This window comes from Apus apus, chromosome 9 (genome assembly GCF_020740795.1).
Source record: "Apus apus isolate bApuApu2 chromosome 9, bApuApu2.pri.cur, whole genome shotgun sequence".
NCBI classification, from domain to species: Eukaryota; Metazoa; Chordata; class Aves; order Apodiformes; family Apodidae; genus Apus; species Apus apus.
The window spans coordinates 2,131,634-2,143,319 of record NC_067290.1 but is presented as its reverse complement, the minus strand read 5'-3'; the positions used below and the strand labels follow the sequence as shown (position 1 = coordinate 2,143,319).

General features: G+C 46.9%; 1 protein-coding gene across 1 annotated transcript in view; it reads right to left on the bottom strand.

The window, feature by feature from the left end:
- Positions 1 to 7,177: 7,177 nt before the first annotated feature.
- Positions 7,178 to 11,686, bottom strand: part of EFCC1 (EF-hand and coiled-coil domain containing 1) — a 52,113-nt gene continuing 47,604 nt past the window's right edge. Inside the window, exons 7-8 of the mRNA XM_051627636.1 lie at positions 10,540 to 10,609; positions 7,178 to 8,999 (exon numbers count right to left, since the gene is read on the bottom strand). Coding sequence (XP_051483596.1) covers positions 8,866 to 8,999; positions 10,540 to 10,609 — 204 coding nt within the window. The 3' untranslated portion in view covers positions 7,178 to 8,865. The remainder of the gene's footprint in view (positions 9,000 to 10,539; positions 10,610 to 11,686) is intronic.

Here is an 11,686-nt window from a genome sequence, read left to right as displayed (position 1 = left end):
AAGCTATCACTTCTTAAGTGAAAAGTCAGAATGTAGCTAATTATAAAGCAGACTCGTTCCTGCCTTTAGAATCAAACCTCAGATTCTGTTTCCCTACTGCTTGCCCTCAAAGGGTGGACCAGTTGCAGAGCTGAAAAGAAATGAGTCAAAAGTCTCTGTGTTTTGCAGGGCCAGTTACTTTACTGCCTGTAAAACAAGTGTTTGAAACAAACAGGGGAATTCAGAATTTTTGCACATTTTCAGGAGTGCCGGAAGAGGCAGAAGGATGCCAGAAGGACAGTGAAACCAAACAATACATCTTTCTTATCTTACTGGTCAGAACAGGCATTTTGTTTAGGCTTATGTGGGGAAGAAAAGAACAGTTTCCCACAATGTTTCTTCTTTGAAGGAGTTGCAGAAGGATGTTACTCTTAAAACTCCAGTATTCCAAAGGTCTAAGAGTCTAATGTTGAAAAAGACTGTTTCTTTGTTTGAGAAATGACTGCACAAATATTTGGAGTGATTTCTAGAGCAAAAGCTTGCCCCAAGTTCATGAAATCGATGCAAGTAGGTACATAGCTGACAGGGAAGGTTTGTATTTCTTCAAGAGTGGATTTTTCTCCTTTCTAATTGAGCGTGTATGTTAATAAATACTAAGGACAGATGTTGCTGGTGCTTGTTGTTGAATTAATTACTTTTTTGGGTTTGTTTGTTTGTTTGTTTTTTACATAAAAGGTTGTCTTAGTCCATTTGGCCTTCATCCTGGCTGGAGGAGCAGCTGCCCCAGCTATGGGGGTGGCTCAGGCCCCCCTGTGTCACTTCACACCTGCCCCTGTGGGATGGCAAGCCCTGTCTGGGGCTCCCACCTGGAGAGGTGAGAGCAGGGCAGTGACAGGGCTCGTGCAGGGCTGCGGAGGGAGGAGGGGGACCCCACACCCCCGGGCTCTGCCAGCTCACCTCGTCCTCGCAGCCTCAGCTCACCCACAAACATTGCTCTGGCTGGGGGGACAGAACCAGCTGGGAGCGCAGCCGCGGTGCTGGCCTGGGCACTGGGGAGAGGCAGAGCCCCTGAGGTGCCCCTGGGCAGGGCAGGGGGTGCCCGGGCTGGGCTCGGCAGGGCCGCTCTGCTCCGGGAGGCTGGAGGCCCCGCTCTGGCCTGGCCTGCCCTGTCATAGAATCATAGAATCACAGAATCCCAGGGGTTGGAAGGGACCTCGAAAGATCATCTAGTCCAACCCCCCCTGCCAGAGCAGGGTCACCCAGAGCACATCACACAGGAACGTGTCCAGGTGGGCTTTGAATGTCTCCAGAGAAGGAGACTCCACAGCCTCTCTGGGCAGCCTGTTCCAGGGCTCTGTCACTCTTACAGTAAAAAAATTTTTTTGGATATTCACCTTGAACCTCCTATGCTCCAATTTACACCCATTACCCCTTGTCCTATCACTGGTCATCACTGAGAAAAGCCTAACTCCATCTCCCTGACACTCACCCTTTACATATTTGTAAACATTGATGAGGTCCCCCCTCAGTCTCCTCCAAGCTAAAGAGACCCAGCTCCCTCAGCCTTTCCTCATCAGGGAGATGTTCCACTCCCTTCATCATCTTTGTGGCTCTGCCCTGGACTCTTTCAAGCAGTTCCCTGTCCTTGAACTGAGGGGCCCAGAACTGGACACAATACTCCAGATGTGGCCTCACCAAGGCAGAATAGAGGGGGAGGAGAACCTCTCTTGACCTACTAACCACCCCCTTTCTAATACACCCAAGGATCCATTGGCCTTCTTGGCCACAAGGGCACATTGCTGGCTCATGGTCATCCTCCTGTCTACCAGGACCCCCAGGTCTCTTTCACCTACACTGCTCTCCAGCAGGTCAGCCCCCAACCTATACTGGGACATCGTGTTGTTCTTCCCCAAATGCAAAACTCTACACTTCCCCTTGTTGAACTTCATCATGTTTCTCCCCGCCCAACTCTCCAGCCTGTCTAAGTCTCTCTGAATGGCAGCACAGCCTCTGGTGTGTCAGCCACTCCTCCCAGCTTGGTGTCATCAGCAAGGTGTCATCCTTGACCTTCCTGCTTCTCCTCACAAGCTGCAGCATCGCTGCAGAGCTTGGCACACCCAGCCAAGCGTTGGGCCCCAGGTCCAGCCAGAAATCCCACCAGCCAGCCCAAGCCGAGCGGTGGGACCGGCCGTTCCCCACCTGAGGGCTGGCCCTGATAGCTCTCCGCTGGCACAGTCATTTGGGAAGACTGTTTCACTTTGCTCCTAAATAATTCCATGTTTTTGTCTGTTCAGGGTTTGTGCCACGTTTGATTTTTATTGTTGTTTGGTCTAAATTGAAGAAAGTCGCACCTTAAGCTTCGGCACCGGGAGATTCCAGTCTGTTGTCGGCTTCTGCCTCTCCCTTTTTGCCGGGGGCAGCATCCGTGGCTGCGTGCAGGGGCTTGGCTGCTTCCCAGGCACTGGCAGCCCCTTCCCGAGACCTCCTGCCTCACAGGACCATGTCCCAGCACCCTGGCCGTGTCCTTCAGGCCTGGCTGGCCCCGCAGCCTCGGCAGGCTGGAAGCAGCGAGCGTCAGCAGCCTGATACAGACACGGAGAGATTCAAAACCAACCCCCAGCTTGCAGGCAAAGCTGGGGAAAAAGTGAGAGATCTCCTTACTGCCGTTTCATTCTCTTCTAAGTCTCCCTAACAATCACTTCCGAAGAACAGAACGTGCAGGCTTGCATACCTGCTGAATGTGAGTTTGACAAACCTGCAATGGAATTCTCTTTCACAGGGGAGAAGTAGCCATGGAGGAAATGATGTGTGCTGGGGGGTGGGAAAAGTTTCTCTGACGTTGTCATCTTGGAATACAAATGTCTGGAATAGGCATCAGGAGCTGAAGGTTATCAGGATGTTGCCATGACTGTAGTAAAAAAGGGTTCATGAGCATCGGTGATTTTGTTCTCTAGGGCTTAATAGGGTCTGTTTTGCTGGTTTTAGCTCTTGAGATTGCAGTCACAGATGAAAGATTTTGCTGGATGCTCAATTCCTTGCAAGCGACAGTGAGGAGGAAGGTAAACCTGCTCCTGTTTCCTGGTTAATGGTGGTCATAGTGCTACAGCATGAAGCCTTAATTTTGGATGTTTGAAGCACCTTATGGACTCCTTTTGCCCTTTGGGTGACTCCTGAGAGAAAATAAGCCAACTCTGTTGTGACTGGGCACAGTCCACATTGGTAGCTGTGCTTTCTTGGATGTGTTTGTTGCAACAGGATTTGTGCAGCTGAATGCCAGGTGTACTTGGGTGAGAAACTCTCATTTGAAAATATATGTTAATACAGGATGATAATAGAAAGTTTCTCCATCTTTTTCACAGGAAAAGCAGTGAGTTGTTAAAATAAACTTTTTCAATGTTGCATTCATCGAAACTGTTAGTTTTGTAGTCATCCTGCAGTTGGTTGCTGATGTGGCAGCCTTAGAAAGAAAGATTTTGGGTTTTAAAAAATGTTTTTAAGAGCAAAAGGCAGAAAAGCTGAAGAAGGCAAAGATTTGTCAGTATTTCTTATGATGAAGAATAACAATTTTTGCTAGGGTGGGTTACATTAGGGAGTCTCCAGCAGAGACTCCAGCAGAGACTGGGATGAAACAAACTGCCCTTTCTCTAAGAATGGGATTATTTTCAAGTAAAAAAATAAAATCTACTAGAATGAGGAATGCACATGCTGGGGAGGGGGTAAAATCTCAACTACTATGTAAGGCCAGAGCTCAACCAGAGTCCCTCAAAGCCAGCAGAGTTAGGTGACTTTAGCTCTTTTATAGATGCCCACTGGCTTTGTAACTTGTACTTTTTAAATGGAACACTTAAATTTAAGGCTTTGGAGTGTGCTTTGTTACCTTTTCAGTTATATAGGGAAATTATTTTTACAAAGTCAGTTTAAACTCATTATTTGTTCTCCGTAATATGAAGTGGTACTTTGTGGAAATCTACCACCTTGTATGTGGTAGGTGAGCAGTTGCAGAGCACGTTGCTGTGAGGTCTGTTCCAGCTGGTCAAAGGAGGAGTTTGTTTTGCAGTCAGCAGTGTGGGCAATAGCTGCTCCTATGTTCTTGTTTGAAGTATGGTGAAGATATTAATGAGACTTGAGCAGGTATTTCAGTTTGCTGTTTACCTGGGAACAATTCCAATACTCAAAAAGGCAAGAAATTTAAAAAAAAAAAAAAAAAAGTGGCTGAAATCTGCAGGAATCCCTTGATGGAAGGGGCTAGGCCTTTAACAAAACCTAGAGATTTGGGTTTGCTTCCCAGGATTACTCTGCAGACTCTTTTGAACATGTTCCACACAGTAAATCAAACTGTGGAAGCTTACCTGCTTTTGAGGCAGAGCTAGAAATGTCTGTTCTATTGATTTAAAACCATACATTTATGCAGCTGCATAGGAAATATTCAGCAGCCTCAGCAACACTGCTGACAGGCTCAGTATAAAACATTAAGGTAAAAGTGTTTAAGAAAAAAATCAATTTTAAGGTCACTAAAGAAGATCTTTCAAAGTACAGTGCTTTGCTTTGCCTCTCATTTCCAGCAAGAATTTCATAGAATCATAGAACAGTGAAAGTTGGAAGGGACCTTAAAGATCATTAGGATCCAACCCCCCTGCCATGAGCAGGGACACCTCCCACCAGCCCAGGCTGCACAAGCCTCATCCAACCTGCCCTTGGACACCTCCAGGGATGGGGCAGCCACAACCTCCCTGGGCTTCCAGTGCCCTTCTACCCTCATGGTGAAGAATTTCTTCCTGATGTCTCACCTAAATCTCCCCTCTTTCAGATTAAAACCATTACCCCTTGTCCTATCACTGCCCTCTCTGGTGAAAAGCCCCTCCCCGGCTTTCCTGGAGCCCCTTCAGGCACTGGAAGGTGCTCTCAGGTCTCCCTGGAGCCTTCTCCTCTCCAGGCTGAACAGCCCAACTCTCCCAGCCTGTCTCCAGAGCAGAGCTGCTCCAGCCCTTGGATCACCTTGGTGGCCCTTCTCTGCACCCTCTCCAACAGGTCCATATCTTTCTTGTGCTGAGGGCTCCAGAGCTGTTCCCAGCACTCCAGGGGGGTCTGACCAGAGCAGAGCAGAGGGGCAGAATCCCCTCCCTGGCCCTGCTGGCCACACTTCTCTTAACACAGCCCAGGACACAATTGCCCCTCTGGGCTCCAGCACTCACTGGGGGCTCATGTCCAGCTTCTCATCTCCTCCCACCCCCAAGTCCTTCTCCTCAGGGCTGCTCTCCAGCCATCCTCCCCCCAGCCTGGATTTGTGCCTGGGCTTGTGCCAACCCAGGGGCAGGACCTTGCACTTGGCCTTGTTGAACTTCACGAGGTTGGCACTGGCCCAGCTCTCCAGCCTGTCAAGGTCCCTCTGGATGGATCCCTTCCCTCTTGGGTATCAACCACACCACACAGGTTGGGATCATCAGCAAAACTGCTGAGGAGACACTCAGTCCCACTGTCCATGTCTCCAACAAAGATGTTGAACAGCCATGGTCCCAATACTGACCCCTGAGGGACACCACTCATCACCTGCCTCCACTTGGACACTGAACCACTGACCACAACTCTCTGGGTGGGGCCATCCAGCCAATGACTTCTCCACCGAGTGGTCCATCTGTCAAATCCATGCCTTGTCAGTTTGCAGACCAGGATGTCATGTGGGACAGTGTCAGATGCCTTGCACAATTCCAGGTAGATGACATGAGTTGCTCTGCCACCATCCACCATCTCTGTAGCCTTCTTGTAGAAGGCCTCCAAATTGGTCAGGCACAATTTGTCCTTAGTGAAGCCATGTTGGCTGTCACCACTCACCTCCTTATTTTCCATGTGCCTTAACAGAGTTTCCTGGCAGATGTTTCATGATCTTGCTGGGCACAGAGATGAGACTGACTGGCCTGTAGTTCCCTGGGTCTTCCTTTTTCCCCATTTTAAAAATAGGGGCTGTATTCCTTTTTTTTCCAATCAGCAGGAACCCCACCAGACCACCAGGACCAGTATGGTGGACAGACTGTTTCTTGATCCATCCTGAAGAACAGTTTCTTCTTCTGAAAGTATTGCAAGTCTGACTTGCTCCATATTAATTGCATTTTGGAGTTTAAACAACCCACTTTTATTATTAAAATGCTAATCAGCATATGCTGAGGTATCAAAAACTGTTCTGACAGAGGCATTTCTTAAAGAAATAAAAAGGTTATGGTATTCAAAGCTAACTTAGCAAGATATGATTTTGCCACTTCTTCTATCAGTGAAATGCTGTTTGTTTTTTCACAGAAGCTTCCATTTATCTCAGCTGTTGGCATCGTCCTTAACACCAGTTTGGGTTCCCAGTGACATTTTCTGTGTTCCAGTCCCAGTTGAATTGCTGCTTGGATGAGCTGTGCAGAACTGACTCAGAATAGTGCTCCTCCCCCTCTTGGCATCAATTTGCTTAAGAGCCCAGATTTCCAGAAATGCATTAGAAAGTGAAGTGGAAACTCCGTGGTGAAAAAGTGTGGAATTAGCATAGCATTCCTAAGGTGTGTAATCCAGATACCATTGTATGTGCACATAAAGAGAGAGTGGATACAGTAAACACTGCTAATTGGGATGATGAAGGAGTCTTGCAGTACATGAGAGCCTCCACCATCAGTGATGTACTTGCATGACAAACCTCTTCCTCCAGTGTCTCTTCTGCTGGCTACACACAGACATCATGCTGATTTTACTGATTTGCTGGCATTTTCCCTCTTGATGCATACACAGCATTCCTGGCAAAGTCTAAAAGAGCCCCACAAAATAGCAAAAAAAAGAAAAAAAAAAGCTGATACTGCTGTTTTTTTAGAAAAATGAACCCAAGCAGGGAACTACCTTCTGCTCATTTTAATGTTTATCCTTTGCACATTTAGTGTGTCTTTTTTGTAGCACATAATATTAGCATGTAGTTTAGTATATACTAAGTAATAGTATATTATGCTTAGTGTTATGTTAGTAATATATTTAGTATTAGGATACAGTTTTCTTTCTTACAGGGTGAACATTGCACTATGTATGTATGTCCTGCCTAATTTATCTTTATGAAAAATCTACATGAAAAATATATATCTATTATTAAAATCTTCCTCTGTTAAACCAGGAAAAAAAACAACAGGTAAAACAGCATTGAACAGAGTTTCTTCCATTGTTTGCAAAACACCTTTCCCCCCCCCCCCTCCAAAATGTAATTAAAATACCTGGAGCAAATTTGTGTTACCAAGACAGCTCTAAATGCTGAGCAGTGTGTCACGCTGTGGGTGGAGGTGTGTGCAAGCCATGTGGAATCCTGGAATTGTCAGGGTTGGAAGGGACCTCTAGAGACCATCCAGCCCAACCCCCCTGCTAAAGCAGGATCCCCTGGAGCACATTACTCAGGGCTGCATCCAGCTGGGTTTGGGATGTCTCCAGAGAAAGAGACTCCACAGCCTCCCTGGGCAGCCTGTCCCAGGGCTCTGTCACCCTCACTGTAATGAAGGTTTTCCTCATATTTCAATGGCACTTCCCATGTTCCAGCTGGTGCCCATTGCCCCTTGTCCTGTCCCTGGGCACTACTGAGCAGAGTCTGGCTCCATCCTCCTGCACCCACCCTGAGATACCTACAGGCAGTGATAAGGTCTCCCCTCAGCCTTCTCTTCTGCAGGCTGAACAGCCCCAGCTCTGCCAGCCTTTCCTCATAAGAGAGATGCTCCAGTCCCCAGATCATCTTTGTTGCCCTCTCCTGGACTCTCTCCAGCAGTTCCCTGTCTCTCTTGAACTGGGGAGCCCAGAACTGGTCCCAGTTCTCCAGCTGTGGCCTCACCAGGGCAGAGTAGAGGAGGAGAATGACCTCCCTCCACCTGCTGGCCACACTTTTCCTCGTGCACCCCAGGATTCCACTGGCCCTCTTGGCCAGAAGGGCACACTGCTGGCTCATGAATCATTTACTACCCACCATTAACATGTTGTGTGGCAGCCCGATTATGCCCAGCACTTTACATTACTTTGCCTGCAAGTGGGGCCTTAACTTTGTGTCTCTGCAGTTGCACTGAGGGAAATGGAATGAGAGCACAGTTGTGCACTGCACGTGTCGTTTGCTAAGGCAACAATGGCAGCTGTTGCAAAGTGACATCTTCAGCCTTTCCTTTCCCTGAGAGCCTGGGAACAAGATTGCTTTGTACCTTTTCCAAGCAGTTAAATTTAACATTTTATGTAAAATCTGAGCCCACTGTCAGGAATGACAGTTGCAGATTTCTAAGCCATCTCTGTAATTGCAAATATAAAATCCAGCAGAAGCAATAACAAAACTAACTTCAGAGTCAAATAAGGAGAATAACTGAATTACAGACACACACAAACACGTTTTATAGGTGAGCCCTGAACACTTGCACTACTGACATGCACTTGTGTATAACACAGTCATTTTGCCACCTGGGTGCTAAGGAAGCAGTTCACTTGCCAGGGATAACATGGACTGCCCTTTGCTTTTGAACTGAGCCATCACAAAAGCTAGACACTGTCCCCAGCCAGCGTGTCAGCAGGGCTATACACCTGAATAGGCCAGGGCAGTGTACTGGGAACAGTTTTTATATGGCAATTCCAGGGCCAGCACTCAAGGATGGTTGGGCTTCCATCAGAGATGGTCCTTGCTGCATAACATGGTGTGAATGGGCATCCATGTGATGGAGGCCTCTGAGGTTAGCTGAGGCCCCGGTGCTCTTCCCAGAAGGAGCACACCTTGGATTTTGTGGCTGAGTTATTCTGTTCTTCTTCTCCATTACTGAGCTCTGGTGATTTGGACAAATCTTTTCCATCCAGGGTGTGTCTGAATGAAGGAGCTGCTGTGGGAATGATGGGGCAGGTTGGAGTTGGCACTTCTGCTCAGCATGAGATGACCAGAGGGTTAGCCAAGGACTGGCGACCCTGTGCCTTCTCCAGAGGCTGGCTTTGTAAGAGTTCACAGGCTGTCAGCTCCTGGTAAAGGGTATCTAGGACTTCAACTAGGTGGGCTTTTCCTTTTAACAGAAAATTGCACACATTAGGATTTGAACAGAGACAGAGAGTTGCAGCTTAACAATTGTAACACAAACTCCCTTCTTCATCGGCGCCATTTCAGGTAATTAACTTGAGGTTAACGTAAAATGTCTAAATTTTGAGACCAAATAATGAATTCCTGTCCCTATAAAAGTGAGAGTGGGACTGGGTGTGATGACTGTTTTCTCTGCTGATTCTCTTGCTTCATTCCCTGCCCATTCACTGAGTTCTTGTGTACTTGTGTGAACAAAGACTACTTCCTATCACAAGACAGAGTTGCTAATCCAACCATCCCCTTACTCGTGTCAAAGAGTAAGATGATGTTTGATTACAAAGCCTTAGGAAAGCTGCTCGAGTCATATCAAGTGACAATGGAAAGCAGAGATGAGCTGTTCATGGCAATGGTGATGCTGAATGGACAGAGGGTCCATTCAGGGTCACTTCACTTGTGGGTGTTGTTTTTAGGAAGCTCAGCTGTGCTGCCCATACAGAGGGAGGTACATTGTTTCAGCAGCATCACTTGGGAGTCACTGTTCCTCTGCAGGTGGACACCTGTGTGCTGTGGGCACTAACAGTCTTCTCTTCTCTTGTTCTGATTAGGAGAACATCTGACCTATGGCTCAGACACAGTTTCTCTCTGTGCTGGTGTCCTGGAACCAACAAAGGTCTGTCTTTGCTCTCTCTGCTTCATCTGCAGCTTAGCTCTGGTCTGCCCGTGCCCTGACCTGCTGGACATGAATAACAACAAGGCTTGGAAACTGCAAAACCCAGAACAGTTTATAGGTTATTCTCCCTAAATCACTGTTAATAATGTTCTTCAAAATTAAACCCTCAGGCCACATCAAGTCTTTTCTGATTTTGTCTTTGGCTATTAAAAGCACCTCCAAGCCATGTTCTTAGACCTGGTACAGGATGTTCATTTCATGAAGGTAAATACAAATGCTCTGCTACTGGGAACACAGTAATCAAATCTAAACCTCCAGGCTGTGATCCCTCTATGGCTCCTACAAAGGCAGCTCTGGCACACCAGGCCATTGTCAAGGGAGAGGAGTTTGCAAGTTTACTTTTCATAAGAGGAACACGAAAGGCTGTTATTAGAGGACAGCAGGTTTGATCTGGTTTCTTTACAGAAATACTCTGGTTTGTGTATTTGTTTGTGTTACAGCAGAGAAAAACAACACCCACTGGGGTAGCAAACCTGAAACATAGGTGCCTTAAAGACTCAGTGATGTTTTCCACTTTCTCATATCAATGAAGCCCTACAGACATGAGTGGGATACTGAATTCTAATTAAAATTTGGCTAAACCCCCCCCCAAGATTTGTTCCTGTTTCCAGTGTGTGTCAGACTGGAAAGCAGAACTTTCTATAGTGAATCTTCTTGCATTGTACTTCTTTCTCCCTAGCCTGTCCCCCAGTACTTGAAGTATTTTTTTCCCTCCTCATCTGTTCATGATCTACTGTTTTTCCCAAAAGGACACTTTCTGTGCTTCTTGGTCTTTATGTGTGATGTAGTTTCTTACCAGGTTGGGGGTCACGGCAGGATTCCAAAGTGCTCAGCAGGATTTTCCCCAAGGCTCGCTTAGATATGTTCTTTAAAAAAAACAAAAGAATATTATGGCACAAATATATCCTTCAGCACTTTGAATGTATGCAATAAAATCTAGGCCCAGTGTGTTTGCATTTGAAAATTAAAACTAAATGAAACTGATAACACAAGGCTTTATTTTCAAGCACTTTATCTCAGATACTGCTCAAGTAATAGCAGTTTGTTGAGAGATCCAGTTCCTTCATCTGGCTGTAGAAAGACTAATTGCAGTTTTTCAGTGGAAAGAAACTGAGTTTTCCAGAGTGTGATCCTAAACAAAACGAGATTGCCAGGAGTGTGAGCAGGGCATGCACAACCAAAGCTTGTTCAGTCCTGTGCTAGGGCTGTGTTGAGAAGTGGAGGGGCAGACTATGTGAGGTAACCTCCAAAAGAGGCTTCTGGGACCCAGCTGCTCTGGGAATCCCTGGGAACCACTTTAGGTACAAACAAATTAGAAGAGATTGTATGTGTCATGTGGCAGGGCCACTGTGTCTTGAGATGTAATAAACCTTAGCCAAAGTGAGAGGACTGTAAAAACTGCTTAGGGTTTAGCTGCCTTTTTCAGGGGTAGTTGCTTACTGGTAATCTGTTGGGACGTGACATCATGTGTCTGGAAAAACAAACTCTCTTAATTTGCTGTTGAGACACTAATGCTTTCTGGGAGATGGTCTTGCCATCAGTTTAATCAGCACTTAGAGTGACCATCTCTGCAGGGACAGGTTGTGCTTGTCATAACTTCAAGAAGTGAAATAGATGGAAGCTCTTCTGGAAGAAGGCCCATGTACCTGCCAGCAGCCCAGGCAGCCTTGCTGACCAGCACTGGTCCTCTTGCCTGTGCTTGTTTTCCCCAGGGGGCTGGGGTGAGTGAAGAGCAGTTTGCAGGGGCTGGGGTTACACAGCAGCCCTGCAACCCTGCCAGGGGCTCCCACTGCCCCAGCAGAGCCTGCATCTGCCTGGACAGACTGGTGCTTTCTGGTAGATTCCGTTGCAAATGAGATGTTTGAGGCATTTAAAACATGAATATGCTGAGGAAGTGACACCTAAAATCACTTTCTGATGAATGAGCTTTCTTTGTCTTAAAT